Source organism: Tachypleus tridentatus, chromosome 7 (genome assembly GCF_004210375.1).
Source record: "Tachypleus tridentatus isolate NWPU-2018 chromosome 7, ASM421037v1, whole genome shotgun sequence".
Classification (NCBI taxonomy): domain Eukaryota; kingdom Metazoa; phylum Arthropoda; class Merostomata; order Xiphosura; family Limulidae; genus Tachypleus; species Tachypleus tridentatus.
The window spans coordinates 155,314,366-155,340,021 of NC_134831.1; the positions used below are offsets into that span (position 1 = coordinate 155,314,366).

Genomic DNA, 25,656 nt, shown 5'->3' on the forward strand with positions numbered 1-25,656 from the left:
TCCCTTTTAAAAATATTCAATATTTTTGTTAGTTTTTAAGATTTCTTCATTGATATTATCTTCAATCAAAGGTAAAAGTGATTTTCTTCCATTTTAACTTGGCTTTTTAGCCATTTGATGTAATTATTAGTTTTTTAGTTAAATAGTGAAACAAGCAATATGAAATCCTTGCGTTCCCATTTTTCCTAGTTTTCGTATTTATGTATGCTTATATTTTTGTTGACTCTATACCGTTTGTTTAAAAAAATTAATTTATTACTCAAATTATAGACACCACTCCTATATCGTTTGGATCTTTTATTTGTCTTTGGCGCAGCACTACAACAGGCATTTTTCAAACTGTCAGAATCAGTGGAAATCGCAGAAAATGCATGAAATTTTAGCGGAAGCAGAAAATTCATCTCCACAAAGGAAAAGTCAGACGAAATTCTAAAAACTAATTTATGTCGACTCTTCATGTGAGATAAGTGACGTCAATAGTGTTAGGTTGCATGGTTATAAATATCACTGGAAGCATGACTGAATAACCTGAGTTTCACTTTGATTGGAAATCTGAAAAGAAAAATTATATATGCTCAGTTAATATCATTCGGGTCTCAATAATGAAATTTTGGCACTTTGTTCTAGAAAAGTAATTTGATACTTAAATAATATTTTGTATACATTTTAAACAAAAAAAGTATGAGGAGTGGAAGCAATTCTACATATCAAAACCACATTCTTAATTAACAAAAACTCGTGCTCTATTGAGAGTTATCACTTTAGCAGTAACCATGAAATATAAAGTTAATACAAAACAAGTAAGGGTTATGACATATAGGTAGCGAGAGACATACACAACCCACACATTTTCTAGTTGAACTGGAGTATAGAAACGTGCGGAATACAAACAACAGATAGCACTGCAAAATGACCGTGAAATGCAATATTTGTCATTATTTCATCTTAATAACACATCAGTACGAATGTAAGTCACATCAAGCGTTCTATGTACCCCTCGTTCATTTCAAAACCAGACTTCAGGCGAAATAAGACATGATAATAGCAGTATAAAACATACCTTCACCGACGGGCATTGCCTAATATTGAGCGATTCTTTGGTCATGTGTTAGAATTGAATAGTATTAACGATCGATTAGTTTAGGCCTGATAAATTGCATTTAATTCTAATTACCAACGATGTCAATTGATAATCAAATGAGGTATTAAGGCTGCGATCTAGCGCTACCTATGATCCTTTTTTCGTAACAGTGTTCTGTTGGTTTTTCAGGTGTACTAAGTAGCAAAACGGTAGGTTCTATAGTTTTTCCACTACCTATATTTATATACAATTTGTTTTGTGCCAGCTCTATTATTCTGCAATGGTTAAAAAGTATATATATGCAGGAAACATGAAAGTACCACTTCACTCTGAAGGTTTGTTCTTTCCTTTTCATAAAAATCCTATCCTAATGTAGAAGTGTAAACTATAATATTTTGAACATATTACCTTAAAGAGTATTAATAATAACATGATCAAAATATGCTAAATTTTAAGTTACACTTTTTTTGCAATACAACTTTATCTCCCAGTGAGATACTTCTTAGTTTCGAGTTTTTACTTTATTATGACTGCAGCAATCAAATAAGTAGAATGGTTAGTTGGACGAAAAACAAATGCATTTAAAATATTGCTACACTGGCAAGATAATTTAGACAAGAAACATTACTGTAACCTGCCAAGAAAAAGTAATGTCCATGTTGTAATAGTGAACTGGGAGGGAAGACTTGGCTGTACATTTTAGGTTAAACATAATTTATAATTTATTTCACTATCGGTACATACTGAAACATATTAAATATTATTTATTTTCTTTCTTCTAGATAAACAAAGAAACTTACTATGTAAGCTGAAACTCACGCAAACAGCTCATAAACTCCAGATGACATGGCAGAGTAACTGATATTTACGGGAATTTGCTAGAGGACTTAACAGTGGCATGCTACAGTGATAAACAAAGCAAAATTAGTGTTTTTAATAAAGTATCACTTATCCCATTAATAAATAACATTTTTGAGAAGTATTTTAACCATGCCATTTTTGTGTTTCTAAACTTCAGTACTTTTACTTTTGGTTAAAATTAGGTTATATATTTAGTAAATCAGAATTATTCTAGGATATAAGAGTATCACGTTTTTCTACTTCCTGTTATTAATGTAGGATTAAAAGTTCTTATATTTGCAGATTTTTGCAATTTCCCTAGAATGTCTTACTCAAGAACAGCAGTAAATCTTCGAATTTGCAACACTAAAAGCAGTGGTTCTATTCCCCTCGGTGGACACAGCAATTAACGCGATAAAGTTTTGCTAGAAGAAAACAAAATTCCACATAATATGTTAGCCAAAATAGTTAAATTAGGGTTGCCTATACTACCTATTGTTCTGTCAAGTAGTGCACTCTTAGAAAATTGTGGCCCGGCATAGCCAAGCGTGTTAAGGCGTGCGACTCGTAATCTGAGGGTCGCGGGTTCGCATCCCCATCGCGCCAAATATGCTCGCCCTTCCAGCCGTGGGGGCGTTATAATGTGACGGTTAATCTCACTATTCGTTGGTAAAAGAGTAGCCCAAGAGTTGGCGGTGGGTGGTGATGACTAGTTGCCTTCCCTCTAGTCTTACACTGCTAAATTAGGGACGGCTAGCACAGAAAGCCATGGAGTAGCTTTGTGCGAAATTCAAAACAAAAAAAGACTCTTAGAAAAATTAATTTCTCATGAAAGTACCAGTTTTTTCATCGCGAGGAAGTATAAGAGAACATTGAATAAAGACTTACGTAATCCATGCCACGCTTCAAGTTGTTAACTTCTACTTGCAGGGTCTGACATTTGCGCTGAGAAGAAGCTAAAAGTTCGTTAGCTTCCTGTAGATGCCGATTAACTTCATCGTAATGCGATTCAAGCTCCTAGTTGAAAAATTAATATACAAATAGAAGAATTAGTTATTAGTAATATAGATAGATAGATAGATAAATCTATAAAAAAGATAACTGCATTTCTTACTGCTAATCGTTTGGCTTGTTTCTTGATTACTTTCTGCTGCTCCTCGTTATGTTTCATCGCTTCGTCTAGCAGCATTCCAACCTCGGTAATCTCGCTTTGCATCTTGTTTTTCATCTCTTTGACATCAGTGTGTACACGCGTTTCAGCATCTTTAACACGTTGAGTCAATTGCTCCACTTGTGTTTCTAATTCGCGGCTGAAAATAAAATGTTTTATTTAATGCTTAAATCATCGTAAATGTGAGTTAGATGTGTTTAAAATGAATGTATGCGAAGGAAACTCGAATAATTAGGCAAGTCTGTGTACAAAATGGTAAATCAAATCTTTAAACACCAAGCCAAGACTAAATATAGATAGTTAAAATGATTTAAATTAAAGACCAGTAAGTCAAATTTGATAAGCATGTCTCTCAAAAATTGTATCACTCAACTTATCATGTGTTTCGCTGCCTTCTTAAATTCATACAAGTCTGAAAATCAGAAATGTTTAAATTTTTGTCGATAGAAAAGTTGCTAATTGTTATTAATTATAAGGTAGGAATTTAAGCTATTACTCTATCGTTATGTTTATTGTTCTTTGCAATAAACAAGTTAGTAACATCAATAACTTATCACAAAAACAAGTGTATTTTAAGCTATTCTGTTTTAACCGAAACTCATCTGATGATATTTTTAAAATTAACTGTTTATTTTGTAAAATAATCTCTAAAGCAAACTAAGCATACTTCGTACGTTGTTTCTAAACACCCTAATTTTTCAATCCCGATATAGAAAAGCTTAGAAAGATGCAATGTCAGCAAACTGTCTGCTTTATTTGGGACGTAGCCAGCTTATATACTTGATAAAAATAGGGCGATCTCTAATTTGTTCTATACAGTAGTAGAGAAATAATATTTTCAATCCAGATCCTATTCAAGAAAATTCATTCAGTACATAATTAACTTTGGTGTATGAAAACATCAAATGAAAGTAAACACGGGATGCGAAAACCCTCACTCTATAAATATACTGGAGCGTCTAAGTGTTCTTAGAAAACAAAACAGCAGAAACATTCTTAGTGTTAGCTTAGTTTAGAAAATTGGCAACTACTGGTTTATATTCTTAAATTATATCACTGATTTTCTTTCACTGAGAAACTAGAGTTAAGTATTTTGTTGGATTTTTTTTAAACAAATAAATATTCATGCTGACACGTACATGTGTTCTTTTAGATAGTTCATCCTTCTGCTACATTGTTTGTTTCATCAAACTACACACACAAATGTCCAGCAGTAACAAAGATCAATACATTCCATTAATACAATTTAAATTTTTTACATTGTTCTATAAAATGTCATTCTACTATCTTTGCAGATCGTATACTAATGTATTCTATCACGAGTGGTGTTAACAAATTAGTTAATAACAAAAGTGCATTATAAAATTCCCAACTTTTTGTCTACTAAAATACAGGATACTGTAAATATAACAAACATGGACGAGTATCCCTCTTTAAATCAATAAAATTATGTGTACAGAGGAGATATTTTAGATGTCTTGATTAGATTACCGTGGTAAAAATCCTTAGGATTGGTAATTTAATTACTTTGTATTTTAGAACTTCTGAGGTAATTTTATTCCTAATAAATGAACTTCAGTTATTTAGTTCCTTCTTGAAGGTGTCTTTTTAAATGTGATAGAGTTTGGTTTTATAGTTTAATTTATTTAGTACAGATACATAGCGCATGTTGAGTTTCAGTTTAAATACTAGGTTACTGTTAAAAACATTACATACTTCAATTTTCTAGGTTAAAATACCAGGATAGTGTTTACACAAGCAATACATCTTGTGATTTTCTGAGTTTTAATTATTCAGAGTATTATTTGAGTAAAGTGTAATTGTTAGAATTCTTAAAGTAATTTACAGGTAATTAAAAATATATAATTACTAGTTTAGTCAACACCAAGAGGTGTTAAGTTTCTTAATTACGTGCTGTTCAAACAAATAACAGTTATTACTTTTCTTTTTATCCATTTCTCTAATTATTTTCAAATAAACCAGTTTTAACCTTTCCTAGATCAATTAATAGGTCTATCATGTTTTAGTATTTCTGGTTTACGTTGTGAGGTGCTAGTTACATTAGAGACGAATGTTATACTATTTAATTCTCATCTAACTATCAATATTTTTATAAGAGTTAGTCGTTGGAACTTTCTAGGATAATTGCTGTACGTGCTGCTTTGGTAATTCAATAGTACATCTAGCTCACAGTTACTCAGTCTCCTGAGTTAAACTGCATGTTAAGTCTAAAATAAGGAAAATACTTTGTGTCGAAATAAAATGTAAAAGTAGTTGACTGTGATACTTGTGACTATCACGTTATAGAGACGATGAAGGGGTAAAACAAACTGTATTTTAATGGAAATATAAGGTAAAACAAGCTGTATTTTAATGGAAAGATAAGGTAAAACAAGCTGTATTTTAATGGAAAGATAAGGTAAAACAAGCTGTATTTTAATGGAAAGATAGGGTAAAACAAACTGTATTTTAATGGAAAGATAAGGTAAAACAAGCTGTATTTCAATGGAATGGAAAGATAAAAGAAAGATAAAAAACAAACTGTATTTTAATGGAAAGATAAGGTAAAACAAACTGTATTTTAATGGAAAGATAAGGTTAAAACAAGCTGTATTTTAATGGAAAGATAAGTATTTTAATGGAAAGATAAGGTAAAACAAGCTGTATTTTAATGGAAAGATAAGGTAAAACAAACTGTATTTTAATGGAAAGATAAGGTAAAACAAGCTGTATTTTAATGGAAAGATAAGGTAAAACAAGCTGTATTTTAATGGAAAGATAAGGTAAAACAAGCTGTATTTTAATGGAAAGATAAGGTAAAACAAGCTGTATTTTAATGGAAAGATAAGGTAAAACAAGCTGTATTTTAATGGAAAGATAAGGTAAAACAAACTGTATTTTAATGGAAAGATAAGGTAAAACAAACTGTATTTTAATGGAAAGATAAGGTAAAACAAGCTGTATTTTAATGGAAAGATAAGGTAAAACAAGCTGTATTTTAATGGAAAGATAAGGTAAAACAAGCTGTAAATGGAAAGAAAGGTAAAACTGTATTTTAATGGAAAGATAAGGTAAAACAAACAAATAGAAAGATAAGGTAAAACTGTATTTTAATGGAAAGATAAGGTAAAACAAGCTGTATTTTAATGGAAAGATAATGGAAAGATAAAATAAAACAAACTGTATTTTAATGGAAAGATAAGGTAAAACAAACTGTATTTTAATTTTAATGGAAAGATAAGGTAAAACAAGCTGTATTTTAATGGAAAGATAAGGTAAAACAAACTGTATTTTAATGGATAAGATATTTTAATAGAAAGATAAAAAAAAGCTGTATTTTAATGGAAAGATAAGGTAAAACAAGCTGTATTTTAATGGAAAGATAATGTAAAATTTAATGGAAAGATAAGTTAAAACAAGCTGTATTTTAATGGAAAGATAAGGTAAAACAAACTGTATTTTAATGGATAAGGTAAAACAAGCTGTATTTTAATGGAAAGATAAGGTTAAAACAAGCTGTATTTTAATGGAAGATAAGGTAAAACAAGCTGTATTTTAATGGAAAGATAAGGTAAAACAAACTGTATTTTAATGGAAAGATAAGGTAAAACAAGCTGTATTTTAATGGAAAGATAAGGTAAAACAAACTGTATTTTAATGGAAAGATAAGGTAAAACAAGCTGTATTTTAATGGAAAGATAAGGTAAAACAAGCTGTATTTTAATGGAAAGATAAGGTAAAACAAACTGTATTTTAATGGAAAGATAAGGTAAAACAAGCTGTATTTTAATGGAAAGATAAGGTAAAACAAGCTGTATTTTAATGGAAAGATAAAACAAGCTGTATTTTAATGGAAAGATAAGTAAAACAAACTGTATTTTAATGGAAAGATAAGGTAAAACAAGCTGTATTTTAATGGAAAGATAAAAACAAACTGGTAAAACAAGCTGTATTTTAATGGAAAGATAAGGTAAAACAAGCTGTATTTTAATGGAAAGATAAGGTAAAACAAGCTGTATTTTAATGGAAAGATAAAGTAAAACAAGCTGTATTTTAATGGAAAGATAAAATAAAACAAGCTGTATTTTAATGGAAAGATAAGGTAAAACAAGCTGTATTTTAATGGAAAGATAAAATTAAAACAAGCTGTATTTTAATGGAAAGATAAGGTAAAACAAGCTGTATTTTAATGGAAAGATAAAAAACAAGCTGTATTTTAATGGAAAGATAAGGTAAAACAAGCTGTATTTTAATGGAAAGATAAGATAAAACAAGCTGTATTTTAATGGAAAGATAAAGATAAAACAAGCTGTATTTTAATGGAAAGATAAGGTAAAACAAGCTGTATTTTAATGGAAAGATAAGGTAAAACAAGCTGTATTTTAATGGAAAGATAAAACAAGCTGTTAAAACAAGCTGTATTTTAATGGAAAGATAAAAACAAACTGTAAAACAAGCTGTATTTTAATGGAAAGATAAGGTAAAACAAACTGTATTTTAATGGAAAGATAAGGTAAAACAAACTGTATTTTAATGGAAAGATAAGGTAAAACAAGCTGTATTTTAATGGAAAGATAAGGTAAAACAAGCTGTATTTTAATGGAAAGATAAGGTAAAACAAGCTGTATTTTAATGGAAAGATAAAGTAAAACAAGCTGTATAAAACAAACTGTATTTTAATGGAAAGATAAGGTAAAACAAGCTGTATTTTAATGGAAAGATAAGGTAAAACAAGCTGTATTTTAATGGAAAGATAAGGTAAAACAAGCTGTATTTTAATGGAAAGATAAAAAACAAGCTGTATTTTAATGGAAAGATAAGGTAAAACAAGCTGTATTTTAATGGAAAGATAAGGTAAAACAAGCTGTATTTTAATGGAAAGATAAGGTAAAACAAGCTGTATTTTAATGGAAAGATAAGGTAAAACAAGCTGTATTTTAATGGAAAGATAAGGTAAAACAAGCTGTATTTTAATGGAAAGATAAAGGTAAAACAAGCTGTATTTTAATGGAAAGATAAGATAAAACAAGGTATTTTAATGGAAAGATAAGGTAAAACAAGCTGTATTTTAATGGAAAGATAAGGTAAAACAAGCTGTATTTTAATGGAAAGATAAAATAAAACAAGCTGTATTTTAATGGAAAGATAAGGTAAAACAAGCTGTATTTTAATGGAAAGATAAAACAAGCTGTATTTTAATGGAAAGATAAAACAAGCTGTATTTTAATGGAAAGATAAGGTAAAACAAGCTGTATTTTAATGGAAAGATAAGGTAAAACAAACTGTATTTTAATGGAAAGATAAGGTAAAACAAGCTGTATTTTAATGGAAAGAAAGGTAAAACAAACTGTATTTTAATGGAAAGATAAGATAAAACAAGCTGTATTTTAATGGAAAGATAAGGTAAAACAAGCTGTATTTTAATGGAAAGATAAAGATAAAACAAACTGTATTTTAATGGAAAGATAAGGTAAAACAAGCTGTATTTTAATGGAAAGATAAGGTAAAACAAACTGTATTTTAATGGAAAGATAAGATAAAACAAACTGTATTTTAATGGAAAGATAAAAAACAAGCTGTATTTTAATGGAAAGATAAGGTAAAACAAGCTTTAATGGAAAGATAAGGTAAAACAAACTGTATTTTAATGGAAAGATAATGGAAAGATAAAAAACAAACTGTATTTTAATGGAAAGATAAGGTAAAACAAGCTGTATTTTAATGGAAAGATAAGGTAAAACAAACTGTATTTTAATGGAAAGATAAGGTAAAACAAGCTGTATTTTAATGGAAAGATAAGGTAAAACAAACTGTATTTTAATGGAAAGATAAAAATTAAAACAAGCTGTATTTTAATGGAAAGATAAGGTAAAACAAGCTGTATTTTAATGGAAAGATAGGGTAAAACAAACTGTATTTTAATGGAAAGATAAAAAACAAGCTGTATTTTAATGGAAAGATAAGGTAAAACAAGCTGTATTTTAATGGAAAGATAAGGTAAAACAAGCTGTATTTTAATGGAAAGATAAGATAAAACAAGCTGTATTTTAATGGAAAGATAATGTAAAACAAACTGTATTTTAATGGAAAGATAAGGTAAAACAAGCTGTATTTTAATGGAAAGATAAGGTAAAACAAGCTGTATTTTAATGGAAAGATAAGATAAAACAAGCTGTATTTTAATGGAAAGATAAAACATTTTAATGGAAAGATAAGGTAAAACAAGCTGTATTTTAATGGAAAGATAAGGTAAAACAAGCTGTATTTTAATGGAAAGATAAAGTAAAACAAGCTGTATTTTAATGGAAAGATAAGGTAAAACAAGCTGTATTTTAATGGAAAGATAAGGTAAACAAGCTGTATTTTAATGGAAAGATAAGGTAAAACAAGCTGTATTTTAATGGAAAGATAAAACAAGCTGTATTTTAATGGAAAGATAAGGTAAAACAAGCTGTATTTTAATGGAAAGATAAATAAAACAAGCTGTATTTTAATGGAAAAAGATAAAGATAAAACAAGCTGTATTTTAATGGAAAGATAAGGTAAAACAAGCTGTATTTTAATGGAAAGATAAGGTAAAACAAACTGTATTTTAATGGAAAGATAAGGTAAAACAAACTGTATTTTAATGGAAAGATAAAGTAAAACAAGCTGTATTTTAATGGAAAGATAAAATAAAACAAACTGTATTTTAATGGAAAGATAAGTAAAACAAACTGTATTTTAATGGAAAGATAAGGATAAAACAAAATGGAAAGATAAGGTAAAACAAACTGTATTTTAATGGAAAGATAAGATAAAACAAACTGTATTTTAATGGAAAGATAAGGTAAAACAAGCTGTATTTTAATGGAAATAAGGTAAAACAAGCTGTATTTTAATGGAAAGATAAAACAAAACAAGCTGTATTTTAATGGAAAGATAAGATGTATTTTAATGGAAAGATAAAGATAAAACAAGCTGTATTTTAATGGAAAGATAAAGGTAAAACAATGGAAAGATAAAGTAAAACAAACTGTGGAAAGATAAGGTAAAACAAGCTGTATTTTAATGGAAAGATAAGGTAAAACAAACTTTTAATGGAAAGATAAGGTAAAACAAGCTGTATTTTAATGGAAAGATAAGGTAAAACAAGCTGTATTTTAATGGAAAGATAAAACAAACTGTATTTTAATGGAAAGATAAAACAACAAGCTGTATTTTAATGGAAAGATAAGGTAAAACAAACTGTATTTTAATGGAAAGATAAGGTAAAACAAACTGTATTTTAATGGAAAGATAAGGTAAAACAAACTGTATTTTAATGGAAAGAAAACAAACTGTATTTTAATGGAAAGATAAGGTAAAACAAGCTGTATTTTAATGGAAAGATAAGTTAAAACAAACTGTATTTTAATGGAAAGATAAGGTAAAACAAACTGTATTTTAATGGAAAGTATTTTAATGGAAAGATAAGATAAAACAAACTGTATTTTAATGGAAAGATAAGATAAAACAAGCTGTATTTTAATGGAAAGATAAAGGTAAAACAAGCTGTATTTTAATGGAAAGATAAGATAAAACAAGCTGTATTTTAATGGAAAGATAAGATAAAACAAACTGTTTTTAATGGAAAGATAAGATAAAACAAACTGTATTTTAATGGAAAGATAAGGTAAAACAAGCTGTATTTTAATGGAAAGATAAAACAAGCTGTAAAACAAGCTGTATTTTAATGGAAAGATAAGATAAATTTAATGGAAAGATAAAGGTAAAACAAGCTGTATTTTAATGGAAAGATAAAACAAACTGTATTTTAATGGAAAGATAAGGTAAAACAAACTGTATTTTAATGGAAAGATAAGATTAAAACAAGCTGTATTTTAATGGAAAGATAAGGTAAAACAAGCTGTATTTTAATGGAAAGATAAGGTAAAACAAGCTGTATTTTAATGGAAAGATAAGGTAAAACAAGCTGTATTTTAATGGAAAGATAAGGTAAAACAAACTGTATTTTAATGGAAAGATAAGGTAAAACAAACTGTATTTTAATGGAAAGATAAGGTATAATTTAATGGAAAGATAAAGTAAAACAAGCTGTATTTTAATGGAAAGATAAGGTAACACAAGCTGTATTTTAATGGAAAGATAAGGTAAAACAAACTGTATTTTAATGGAAAGATAATGGTATTTTAATGATAATGGAAAGATAAAAACAAGCTGTATTTTAATGGAAAGATAAGGTAAATGGAAAGATAAGGTAAAACAAGCTGTATTTTAATGGAAAGATAAGGTAAAACAAACTGTATTTTAATGGAAAGATAAGGTAAAACAAGCTGTATTTTAATGGAAAGATAAGGTAAAACAAGCTGTATTTTAATGGAAAGATAAAAACAAACTGTATTTTAATGGATAAAAAACAAACTGTATTTTAATGGAAAGATAAGGTAAAACAAGCTGTAAAAAGATAAGGTAAAAACAAGCTGTATTTTAATGGAAAGATAAAGGTAAAACAAAGATGTATTTTAATGGAAAGATAAGGTAAAACAAGCTGTATTTTAATGGAAAGATAATGGAAAGATAAAAAACAAGCTGTATTTTAATGGAAAGATAAGGTAAAACAAGCTGTATTTTGGAATGATAAGAAAGATAAAGTTATTTTAATGGAAAGATAAGGTAAAACAAGCTGTATTTTAATGGAAAGATAAGGTAAAACAAGCTGTATTTTAATGGAAAGATAAGGTAAAACAAGCTGTATTTTAATGGAAAGATAAAGATAAAACAAACTGTATTTTAATGGAAAGATAAGGTAAAACAAGCTGTATTTTAATGGAAAGATAAAAAAAACAAGCTGTATTTTAATGGAAAGATAAAGTAAAACAAGCTGTATTTTAATGGAAAGATAAAGGTAAAACAAGCTGTATTTTAATGGAAAGATAAAAAACAAGCTGTATTTTAATGGAAAGATAAGGTAAAACAAACTGTATTTTAATGGAAAGATAAGGTAAAAACAAACTGTATTTTAATGGAAAGATAAAGGTAAAACAAACTGTATTTTAATGGAAAGATAAAGGTAAAACAAGCTGTATTTTAATGGAAAGATAAAGGTAAAACAAACTGTATTTTAATGGAAAGATAAGATAAAACAAGCTGTATTTTAATGGAAAGATAAAACAAGATTTTAAAACAAGCTGTATTTTAATGGAAAGATAAGGTAAAACAAACTGTATTTTAATGGAAAGATAAAGGAAAGATAAGGTAAAACAAGCTGTATTTTAATGGAAAGATAAGGTAAAACAAACTGTATTTTAATGGAAAGATAAATGGAAAGATAACAAACTGTATTTTAATGGAAAGATAAGGTAAAACAAGCTGTATTTTAATGGAAAGATAAGGTAAAACAAGCTGTATTTTAATGGAAACATAAGGTAAAACAAGCTGTATTTTAATGGAAAGATAAGGTAAAAAACAAGCTGTATTTTAATGGAAAGATAAGGTAAAACAAGCTGTATTTTAATGGAAAGATAAGGTAAAACAAGCTGTATTTTAATGGAAAGATAAGGTAAAACAAGCTGTATTTTAATGGAAAGATAAGGTAAAACAAACTGTATTTTAATGGAAAGATAAGGTAAAACAAACTGTATTTTAATGGAAAGATAAATTAAAACAAACTGTATTTTAATGGAAAGATAAAAAAGTAAAACAAGCTGTATTTTAATGGAAAGATAAAAGTAAAACAAGCTGTATTTTAATGGAAAGATAAAGTAAAACAAGCTGTATTTTAATGGAAAGATAAGGTAAAACAAGCTGTATTTTAATGGAAAGATAAGGTAAAATTTAATGGAAAGATAAAGGTAAAACAAGCTGTATTTTAATGGAAAGATAAGGAAAGATAAGGTAAAACAAACTGTATTTTAATGGAAAGATAAGGTAAAACAAGGTAAAACAAAACAAGCTGTATTTTAATGGAAAGATAAGGTTAAAACAAGCTGTATTTTAATGGAAAGATAATGGAAAGATAAAACAAGCTGTATTTTAATGGAAAACAAACTGTATAATGGAAAGATAAGGTAAAACAAACTGTATTTTAATGGAAAGATAAGGTAAAACAAACTGTATTTTAATGGAAAGATAAGGTAAAACAAACTGTATTTTAATGGAAAGATAAGGTAAAACAAGCTGTATTTTAATGGAAAGATAAGGTAAAACAAGCTGTATTTTAATGGAAAGATAAGGTAAAACAAACTGTATTTTAATGGAAAGATAAGGTAAAACAAGCTGTATTTTAATGGAAAGATAAAGGTAAGCTGTAAAATGGAAACTAAAACAAGTATTTTAATGGAAAGATAAGGTAAAACAAGCTGTATTTTAATGGAAAGATAAACAAGATAAGATAAAACAAGCTGTATTTTAATGGAAAGATAAGGGAAACAAACTGTATTTTAATGGAAAGATAAGGTAAAACAAGCTGTATTTTAATGGAAAACAAACTGATTTTAATGGAAAGATAAGGTAAAACAAGCTGTATTTTAATGGAAAGATAAAGTAAAACAAGCTGTATTTTAATGGAAAGATAAGGTAAAACAAACTGTATTTTAATGGAAAGATAAAAAGGTAAAACAAGCTGTATTTTAATGGAAAGATAAGGTAAAACAAAGAAAAGATAAGGTAAAACAAGCTGTATTTTAACAAAGATAAGTAAAACAAGCTTAATGGAAAGATAAGCTGTAAAACAAACTGTATTTTAATGGAAAGAGATAAGGTATAAAACAAGCTGTATTTTAATGGAAAGATAAGGTAAAACAAGCTGTATTTTAATGGAAAGATAAAAAAACAAACTGTATTTTAATGGAAAGATAAGGTAAAACAAACTGTATTTTAATGGAAAGATAAGCTGTAAAAAGGTAAAACAAGCTGTATTTTAATGGAAAGATAAATGGAAAGATAAGGTAAAACAAACTGTATTTTAATGGAAAGATAAAGGTTAAAACAAGCTGTATTTTAATGGAAAGATAAGGTAAAACAAGCTGTATTTTAATGGAAAGATAAGGTAAAACAAGCTGTATTTTAATGGAAAGATAAGGTAAAACAAGCTGTATTTTAATGGAAAGATAATGGAAAACAAGCTGTATTTTAATGATAAGAAAAGGTAAAATTTAATGGAAAGATAAGGAGTAAAACAAGCTGTATTTTAATGGAAAGATAAGGTAAAACAAGCTGTATTTTAATGGAAAGATAAGCTAAAACAAGCTGTATTTTAATGGAAAGATAAGGTAAAACAAGCTGTATTTTAATGGAAAGATAATGGAAAGATAAGGTAAAACAAGCTGTAAAAGATAAGGTAAAACAAGCTGTATTTTAATGGAAAGATAAGGTAAAACAAACTGTATTTTAATGGAAAGATAAGATAAAACAAGCTGTATTTTAATGGAAAGATAAGGTAAAACAAGCTGTATTTTAATGGAAAGATAAGGTAAAACAAACTGTATTTTAATGGAAAGATAAGGTAAAACAAGCTGTATTTTAATGGAAAGATAAGGTTGTATTTTAATGGAAAGGTAAAACAAGCTGTATTTTAATGGAAAGATAAAAAAAAAATTTTAAAAGATGGAAAACAAGATAATGGAAAGATAAAACAAACTTTTTTAATGGAAAGATAAGGTAAAACAAGCTGTATTTTAATGGAAAGATAAGGTAAAACAAGCTGTATTTTAATGGAAAGATAAGGTAAAACAAGCTGTATTTTAATGGAAAGATAAGGTAAAACAAGCTGTATTTTAATGGAAAGATAAGGAAAGATAAAACACAAGCTGTATTTTAATGGAAAGATAAGGTAAAACAAACTGTATTTTAATGGAAAGATAAGGTAAAACAAACTGTATTTTAATGGAAAGATAAGGTAAAACAAGCTGTATTTTGGAATGGAAATGATAAGGTAAAACAAACTGTATTTTAATGGAAAGATAAGGTAAAACAAGCTGTATTTTAATGGAAAGATAAGGTAAAACAAGCTGTATTTTAATGGAAAGATAAGGTAAAACAAACTGTATTTTAATGGAAAGATAAGGTAAAACAAGCTGTATTTTAATGGAAAGATAAGATAAATGGAAAGATAAGGTAAAACAAGCTGTAAAAAGATAAGGTAAAACAAGCTGTATTTTAATGGAAAGATAAGGTAAAACAAACTGTATTTTAATGGAAAGATAAGGTAAAACAAGCTGTATTTTAATGGAAAGATAAGGTAAAACAAGCTGTATTTTAATGGAAAGATAAGGTAAAACAAGCTGTATTTTAATGGAAAGATAAGGTAAAACAAGCTGTATTTTAAAAAATAAGGTAAAACAAACTGTATTTTAATGGAAAGATAAGGTAAAACAAGCTGTATTTTAATGGAAAGATAAGGTAAAACAAAATGGAAAGATAAGGTAAAACTGTATTTTAATGGAAAGATAAGGTAAAACAAAAAACTGTATTTTAATGGAAAGATAAGGTAAAACAAGCTGTATTTTAATGGAAAGATAAGGTAAAACAAGCTGTATTTTAATGGAAAGATAAGGTAAAACAAGCTGTATTTTAATGGAAAGATAAGGTAAAATTTAATGGAAAGATAAGGTAAAATTTAATGGAATGATAAGGTAAAATTTAATGGAAAGATAAGGTAAAACAAGCTGTATTTTAATGGAAAGATAAGGTAAAACAAGCTGTATTTTAATGGAAAGATAAGGTAAAACAAACTGTATTTTAATGGAAAGATAAGGTAAAACAAACTGTATTTTAATGGAAAGATAAGGTAAAACAAGCTGTATTTTAATGGAAAGATAAGGTAAAACAAGCTGTATTTTAATGGAAAGATAAAAAAACAAGCTGTATTTTAAAACAAGCTGTATTTTAATGGAAAGATAAAGGTAAAACAAGCTGTATTTTAATGGAAAGATAAGGTAAAACAAACTGTATTTTAATGGAAAGATAAAATAAAACAAACTGTATTTTAATGGAAAGATAAGGTAAAACAAACTGTATTTTAATGGAAAGATAAGGTAAAACAAACTGTATTTTAATGGAAAGATAAAGTAAAACAAGCTGTATTTTAATGGAAAGATAAGGTAAAACAAACTGTATTTTAATGGAAAGATAAAAGTAAAACAAGCTGTATTTTAATGGAAAGATAAAAAAACAAACTGTATTTTAATGGAAAGATAAGGTAAAAAACAAGCTGTATTTTAATGGAAAGATAAAGTAAAACAAGCTGTATTTTAATGGAAAGATAAGGTAAAACAAGCTGTATTTTAATGGAAAGATAAGGTAAAAGATAAAGTAAAACAAGCTGTATTTTAATGGAAAGATAAGGTAACACAAGCTGTATTTTAATGGAAAGATAAGGTAAAATTTAATGGAAAGATAAGGTAAAACAAGCTGTATTTTAATGGAAAGATAAGGTAAAATTTAATGGAAAGATAAAGTAAAACAAGCTGTATTTTAATGGAAAGATAAGGTAAAACAAGCTGTATTTTAATGGAAAGATAAGGTAAAATTTAATGGAAAGATAAAGTAAAACAAGCTGTATTTTAATGGAAAGATAAGGTAAAACAAGCTGTATTTTAATGGAAAGATAAGGTAAAACAAACTGTATTTTAATGGAAAGATAAGGTAAAACAAACTGTATTTTAATGGAAAGATAAGGTAAAACAAACTGTATTTTAATGGAAAGATAAGGTAAAACAAGCTGTATTTTAATGGAAAGATAAGGTAAAACAAGCTGTATTTTAATGGAAAGATAAGGTAAAACAAACTGTATTTTAATGGAAAGATAAGGTAAAACAAACTGTATTTTAATGGAAAGATAAGGTAAAACAAACTGTATTTTAATGGAAAGATAAGGTAAAACAAACTGTATTTTAATGGAAAGATAAGGTAAAACAAACTGTATTTTAATGGAAAGATAAGGTAAAACAAACTGTATTTTAATGGAAAGATAAGGTAAAACAAGCTGTATTTTAATGGAAAGATAAGGTAAAACAAACTGTATTTTAATGGAAAGATAAGGTAAAACAATGGAAAGATGTATTTTAATGGAAAGATAAAAAATAAAACAAGCTGTATTTTAATGGAAAGATAAGGTAAAACAAACTGTATTTTAATGGAAAGATAAGGTAAAACAAGCTGTATTTTAATGGAAAGATAAGGTAAAACAAACTGTATTTTAATGGAAAGATAAGGTAAAACAAGCTGTATTTTAATGGAAAGATAAGGTAAAATTTAATGGAAAGATAAATTTTAAATTTAATGGAAAGATAAGGTAAAACAAGCTGTATTTTAATGGAAAGATAAGGTAAAATTTAATGGAAAGATAAAGTAAAACAAGCTGTATTTTAATGGAAAGATAAGGTAACACAAGCTGTATTTTAATGGAAAGATAAGGTAAAATTTAATGGAAAGATAAGGTAAAATTTAATGGAAAGATAAGGTAAAACAAGCTGTATTTTAATGGAAAGATAAGGTAAAACAAACTGTATTTTAATGGAAAGATAAGGTAAAACAAACTGTATTTTAATGGAAAGATAAGGTAAAACAAGCTGTATTTTAATGGAAAGATAAGGTAAAACAAGCTGTATTTTAATGGAAAGATAAGGTAAAACAAGCTGTATTTTAATGGAAAGATAAGGTAAAACAAACTGTATTTTAATGGAAAGATAAGGTAAAACAAACTGTATTTTAATGGAAAGATAAAAAACAAGCTGTATTTTAATGGAAAGATAAGGTAAAACAAACTGTATTTTAATGGAAAGATAAGGTAAAACAAACTGTATTTTAATGGAAAGATAAGGTAAAACAAGCTGTATTTTAATGGAAAGATAAGGTAAAACAAGCTGTATTTTAATGGAAAGATAATGTAAAATTTTTTAATGGAATAAGGAAAGATAAAACAAACTGTATTTTAATGGAAAGATAAATGAAAAGGTAAAACAAACTGTATTTTAATGGAAAGATAAGGCTATTTTAAAAAGAAACTGTATTTTAATGGAAAGATAAGGTAAAACAAGCTGTATTTTAATGGAAAGATAAGGTAAAACAAACTGTATTTTAATGAATGATAAGGTAGATAATGGAAAGATAAAAACAAGCTGTATTTTAATGGAAAGATAAGGTAAAACAAACTGTATTTTAATGAAAAGATAAGGTAAAACAAACTGTATTTTAATGGAAAGATAAGGTAAAACAAGCTGTATTTTAATGGAAAGATAAGGTAAAACAAACTGTATTTTAATGGAAAGATAAGGTAAAACAAGCTGTATTTTAATGGAAAGATAAAAATTTAATGGAAAGATAAAACAAGCTGTATTTTAATGGAAAGATAAGGTAAAACAAGCTGTATTTTAATGGAAAGATAAGGTAAAACAAGCTGTAAATGGAAAGATAAGGTAAAACAAAGTGTATTTTAATGGAAAGATAAGGTAAAACAAACTGTATTTTAATGGAAAGATAAGGTAAAACAAGCTGTATTTTAATGGAAAGATAAGGTAAAACAAGCTGTATTTTAATGGAAAGATAAGGTAAAACAAACTGTATTTTAATGGAAAGATAAGGTAAAACAAACTGTATTTTAATGGAAAGATAAGGTAAAACAAGCTGTATTTTAATGGAAAGATAAGGTAAAACAAACTGTATTTTAATGGAAAGATAAGGTAAAACAAACTGGGAAAGATAAAACAAGCTGTATTTTAATGGAAAGATAAGGTAAAACAAACTGTATTTTAATGGAAAGATAAGGTAAAACAAGCTGTATTTTAATGGAAAGATAAGGTAAAACAAGCTTAATATTTTTTGTAAATTGAATTTAAAAAAAGATGTATAAGAGCAGCAGGCACAGACATAAAGTGAAACGAGAACGGAACTTCCATAGCAGAAGTAAATCTCTCAAAAGTCGAAGCTAATCTGATAGTGTCAAAACTACACTCACAAGTCACAATACATGTTCTCTTTGCAACCGATCAATAAAAGAAAGGAACCGAAATGTGGATTTAGCTCTGTTCCATCTGACTATTGTAAGGTGGCATCCCTCCAAACACAAGATCAGTTGGGAGACAATGCAACTGTTCCGAGAAAAGTTTTAACAACATTTTTCACCCTGGGTTGAATTTCGAAACCCGACTGCTGACTCACCGAGGAGCTCGGATTTAAAATTTTGCAATTTAGAAAACGTTAAGAATTTTGTAACTAGGAAGTAAATACTATAGAATGTATCACGTGGTATTTAACTACTAAAATACAGGCCCCCCTTGTCGTGAACTTGATTCTGAAGCCAACGTTAGTTTGTAATTAATACCGATTAAGTTGCGATTTGAACAGATCGTAAGAAAATTACACTATACTTTACGTTGCCAGTTCCAATGGATTTTTTGCACGCTGTAATGATATTAACTACATTACGTTGCTGAAATGTCATTTAAATTTTGTTTTAAATATTAATTTTATTTTTAGCACAACAGCATTACATGGTAACGAGTTAACCAAAACGACCCCTAAACAAACCACAAGATACATGATGAAACTCCTTAAATAACACATACAGCTAGCTAAACAAATAACATTTAACCAAATAAACTAAAACGCGTTTAAAGTCAAAAGTGGACTAAAATGAAAAGCTATAATGTAAGTGGAATAAAATACAAAATACATCAGTAAATGAAAACCTTTACAGTGAAATACAAAATAATATAAAGTGAGAACTTGGAACATTTACAAAATCTACAACACAAATCATTTAACACACTTTAAAATGAAAATCAAATAAAGCAACTTTTTACAAATTAAAAGAAGCTCATAACTCAGATTCTAAATGATGAATAAAGCGAAACAAGTACACAAAAATAAAGATGAAATGAAAAGGTTCAGAAAAATTGTTAAAATACGTACAATGCGGTGAAACTTTTAATAAAGTAAAATATTGATCACGAAAACAAAAAGAATAATATAAAAATTATGGAATAAAAACAACACACAATTATTAACTTAAACTACAATCGCTGTAAGAGCAAGATCATATATTAAAGTTACATTCGAAGTAAAGATGGTTGATTGACTGATTATTTGGCATTAAGCACAAAGTTATACAGTGGGCTATCTGTGTTCTGCCCATGGGTATCAAATCTTGGTTTCTAGCGATGTAAGTCCGCAGACATATTGCTGTGCTACTGGGGGGCAAGTGAAACACGGCCTTTTAAACATATAAACGATAGATATAACATTCTTTAAAACACAGTTTAAGTAATTTTTAAATATGTAACAAAAGAGCAAACCCTTTATAATGTAAAATACAAATTACAGATCTTTAAAATAAAACTCTTTTATAAAACTACTGTGGAACTGGATAACACTCTTTAGCCAACTTAATTACAAATAAAAGCTTTAAACATGAAATTCAGGTTACTATGCACAATGCACATGTAGAAAAAATATTAAGTGCACAAACAGAATCAAAAATAACTTTAAAATATATATACTATCAGTGTTACCCGCGCGCGTTCACACATATACATACATGTATATACATTTTTAGAGAAATCAAAGAAAAATAAAGATAAAATGAAACTAGTGAGACATTATATACACATGCACAGCACAAAAACAAGAAATGAGAGAGAGATTTACAGCTAAGACCTCCCACAGCTATGCCCTCAGTAGCACAGCGGTATTATTGCGGACTAACAACACTAGAAACAAGGTTTTGATACGCGAGGTGGGCATAGCACAGATAGCCCATTGTGTATCTTTACTTTTAAGTACAAACAAACAAATTTAGCTTGAGACTGAAAAAATCGCCATCGAAGACACCATTTCTTTTCTTGGATTACTTTTGAAGTGTGGACTACCTTTTATAAATCAGGGAATGCACTTCAGGTCTGGTGACGGTCTTCTACTAACGTCACTCCCTTTCCAATCGGCGATTTTCTATCCATAGAGCAAATTTCGACGCTGTCGCACCTTCACTGTGTGTAGCTGTCAGTAGTTGCGCCAGTGTCTCTCTGCTTTCGGATTTTACTCCTTAATAATGATAGTTGGGGCTCTGCTGGTAACTTCTAAAATCAGTTATTTCGATAGTGTTAAAGTGGTAGTGGTTATCAGTGGAGGCTCAAAACGTGTGTGGAACACGACAACAACAGTACTCTATTGGGGTTCACAGACTAAACGTATCTTGCCAAATTGTCCTTCTTGAAAGATTTTCAACGGTTCTGAGGTAGTCTCTTTGTTTGATATCTTATTGAACTGCTTTTTTGGTGCTTTAAAGTCGTGATTATTCCAAATATGTGCCTAAATTTTACTTTTAAAGTGTTGCTTTTCCTGGCATTCTTCAGACACGAAAGCAGAATACTTCAAGGTCTTGTGTCTTTCAATGGCTGCTCTTTGGTGGAACTATCTGGAATAGTTAATGTAACGTCACGTTATTCAGGTGCTAAAGGTTATTGTGAAGACACAGACTTCTTTGTAACAGCTTTAGATTGATCAGGAAGGTCAGTATTCGATCTACCATTCGTCTCCTTGAACTTCTTGTTCTTAACCTTATCCTACAAGAGATGTAATGATTTTGGAGATAGTGACCAAGAGAGAATACTCGTGTATATTGATATGGGAATTGCAAACGAATCTGTGTCCAAAAACTTAATTGTAAGCGTAGTCTTCAAATCCTAGAGTTCACACTAGGGTCTAACATATTTTCCACAATAACAGACAAGAGCACATTTAAGCCTGAAGTTTCAAAATGAGTCAACTAAAAGTTTCAGACGTCTAAGCTGCACAAAAGTCAGAATGAGAATGAATTTTTTGACAGGTAATCTTTGCTAAATTCAGTATTTGCAAAATAATGATGTAATCACTGGTCAACGTATCTTGAGAGAAATCAACAATGCAAGTATCAATTTGAGGTGATAACTGGTGAAATCCAAGTACCAATTACACCTTGACATTTTTCAGGTTATCAATGCAAGTTTCCAGATTTTAATTATATTACAGTAAAGTACATTTTCCAGTAGCTATTGCAGTGACATTCCATACTGTTCTTAAAATAAAACTACACTACTTGGATGTATGCAGACAGTTAAGCGCTATTTTTCCTGCAGGTGAATTACCTAGTTTTCATATATCATGAAGATAGCACTCAACAGAATGACATAAGAAATCGGTAACAAAACAAACGATGATTATAGAGCCATTACAAAGAGACCACAGTTGCATCACTGCAGCAAAAGTTCAATTGCATAAAGTATATGGGGAATAAAGAATCATTTACACTGATGCCTTGCCTGTAGGCGACTACAAAAGCTCCTGACCATTGTCTTAACCATTAGGACGCGGCAGTGACCAGTGCTCAATATTACTACATTGCTTGGACATCTGTACATGTGTAATATAAATGAAAAGTCAGAGCTTTGAATTAGGGTAAACTCTACTCATTTTGTTACACAACCTTGAGAGAAAATATGTTTTTAAACTCTTATTAAAATTTGTTTGTTTGTAGTTAAGCACAAACCTACACAACGGGATATCTGTGCTCTGCCCATGACGGGTGTCGAAACTCGGTTGCTAGTGATGTAAGTCCGCAGACATGCTGCTGTGCTACTGGGAATCTAACTAAAAAAAAAGAAAACCAGATAATTTTGCCTGCTTTCTTATGTAATAGACTGCAATAGACGAAGTCTGTTTTTCCGAGTTGATTTTAAACTATACAAGTAAGATAACAGACCTACAAATAGTAAAGTTTCTTACTATTTCTAAAACTATATGTTTGTATGGGGCCCGGGATGGCCAGGTGGGTTAAGGCGTGCGACTCGTAATCCGAGGGTCGCGAGTTCGCATCCCCGTCGCACCAAACATGCTCGCCTTTTCAGCCGTGGGAGCGTATAATGTGACGGTCAATCCCACTCTTCGTTGGTAAAAGAGTAGCTCAAGAGTTGGCGGTGGGTTATGATGACTAGCCAGTGCAGATAGCTCTCGTGTAGCTTTACGCGAAATTCAAAAACTAAACAATAGTACTGAAATTTCTTTCAGTAATAGTAATTCAGTAATTTTCTTCGGAAATAAGCATGTCTCCTGATGTGAATGTTTTTCAATTAATGTGAATTTGGACCATATGAAACTATACATAGCTTTGTATATGTCCGATATATACACACAGATTCTGCTTAGAAGGTTCAATATAACAGTTAAACAGCGGCAGTGTTAAGCGCTATTCATTGCATTGATAAGACTAAACATCATAATACAGCCTTGTCATTCACTACTTATAAATATTCCTATTGTGAAAAATGAAGTTCTCCATTTGTGTACACTTTAAGATATGTTAATCATACTTAATTTTGGCAATTTTTTTATTATTACTTGTTCCAGTATTTTGTAATCGTCTACCATATTCAATAAATAGTAAATTTATCTGATTTGATCACAGTTTTATTTCTTTGGCGAACATAATAAAGAAACACTAATGCTTAACAACATTGTACCTAAATAAAATATAATTTATATATTTAAAAGTAAAAATACCGTAAATTTAAACAAAGAAACAAACATCAACAATATAACTTTATCAAGCTTTAAGCAATCGGTTACCAATCACGAGACTTCTTTACTTCCAACTATATATTAATACATATCTTTCTGCATCGTAAATTATATTTTATGATTTAAAAAATCTTTTTCAAACATGCTTTACTTGTTATAGTGTGCATGTTCACTTATTAACAATTTTCGTTTTTATCCATTCAGCCCATATCTAAACTGTATAAGTTTATCCATCTCATATCAAGTTAACTGATATCTACTCATTGAAGAAAATTTCTGCAGCTCTCCGATATAATTTAACAGACAAATGATTTCATAATACACAACGAAAGAAATTGATAGTTTATAGAAATTGTAAAAGAAACCGTCTTATATCTAAATATTTACTTTGTCAACAAATAATAGTCTAATTTTTACTCTGTCCAATCCTACTTAAACTTTCTTTATACCTGTTTTCAAAGTTGTGTTTTGTTACTAAATGATTAAAACACTTGATATAGCACCATAGCAAAGTTTCAAGAAGGATGGTAGAAAAACTAGTGGAAACTCTTTAAAAATCTAGAAATATATAATATATTCTCAGTGAAAACGAAAGCTATTCTTTTAGAATGTGCAGAAAAAATTATAAAAAAATCTACAAATAGGCTGTTTTGTTTATAGGCAAAACCCTTTGTATCTGTGCAGAAATAAAAAATATTAAGTTTTTTACGAATTACACTAAATAAATTTCAGTGCATGACAAAATATCCTTTTTAAAATTGTTTAAACACTTATAATTAACATATAAAATACCTTAAAACTCTGTGGTGAAAATATATAAAAAGGTAAATGAAATCTTGTATTCAGGTATAACAATTTTGGAGTAAGTTTTTTTCATTCTCTTCTGATGTGCATAAAAATGTATGTATCATACACGAAATGTAGTACAAAACCTGCAAGAATCTGAAAACACTATGATTAATAGCATTTCGCAGACTTCCTCCTTCAAATTTTCAGAAGATTGCTACTACTAAGGGTACTGAACTTCTTTTGATGAAGATAAATATATTACATTCTGACATTTTCAAAGAACAAATAGTTATATAATAATAAACTTTGTCACCCTAAAAACATTAACAATAACATATTTAAAAAAGGAATAAGTTCAGTTATAGTATTACATCATGTGTAAGTTAGTAGAATACTTCTTTCCTTGTTGAAATTACAATTATTTTTCAAAGCGTGCATCAGTATATGGTATTCGAGAAACAATACTGACGTTCGTAATAAAGAAATAAGAAAGTTTGCTAGATAAAGCACCTATGTTAGAAACAGTTACTGAAAACAAATAAGATCAAGGATATTTTAAGGAAGGGATCTACAAGTTTATTATGAGCAACTCAAATGTGTTATGATCCAATAATTTCAAAACTTATATATTTTTATTTCTATTAATGTTTTGATACAAAAATAGTTTAAGACAAACATTTCAAATTTTTTTAGTTGCAGTTAACTAGTAATAATTATATTTCATAAATTTTTCTCCGCAAGAGGACCGAAAGCTGCCTTGCAGGGTCACTTGTTTTAACTATCTCACCGTTATACAGTAGCGTATTGACTGTCAGTCACTAAAGTGCCTATACACTAAAATGACGTCAATCACATAAGGGATGCTTAACGTTTCAATTTGTACTATCGTGACGTAAGTAAAACGTGCACGTTCCACGATTCACGACAATAATTATGGACTCTGTAGGCTACAACTTCACGAACTTGAAAAGCTAGAATTAAGAAAAAATTACTACTCTAAGTTTGGTTTTATTTATTCTTGAAACACTTTGGGGATCTTGCGAAAGTACATTTAATATACTTTAGTAAACGTAAACGTAAAGTATGTTTTCTTTTTTCTATGTCATCACTTACACATCCATAGCACTTAATTTTCGCATAGTTTGGAGACCTTCAATTTACTAAAGTTTGAGAGCACACGCACACATACGCATTGTTAGTGTAGCTGGAAAAACATAAGACGCGAAAATTTACTACAGCGACG

General features: G+C 28.5%; 1 protein-coding gene across 2 annotated transcripts in view; it reads right to left on the reverse strand.

The window, feature by feature from the left end:
* Nucleotides 1–284: 284 nt before the first annotated feature.
* LOC143256964 (uncharacterized) overlaps nt 285–25,656 on the reverse strand; it is a 45,164-nt gene continuing 19,792 nt past the window's right edge. Inside the window, exons 2-5 of one of the 2 annotated variants that reach the window (XR_013031639.1) lie at nt 3,036–3,231; nt 2,810–2,938; nt 1,882–1,982; nt 285–552 (exon numbers count right to left, since the gene is read on the reverse strand). Coding sequence is in view for 1 of the 2 variants with exons in the window: in XM_076514907.1 (XP_076371022.1) it covers nt 505–552; nt 2,810–2,938; nt 3,036–3,231 (373 nt within the window). In the remaining variant the exon portion in view is untranslated. The remainder of the gene's footprint in view (nt 553–1,881; nt 1,983–2,809; nt 2,939–3,035; nt 3,232–25,656) is intronic. The other variant, XM_076514907.1, reaches the window with a different exon arrangement.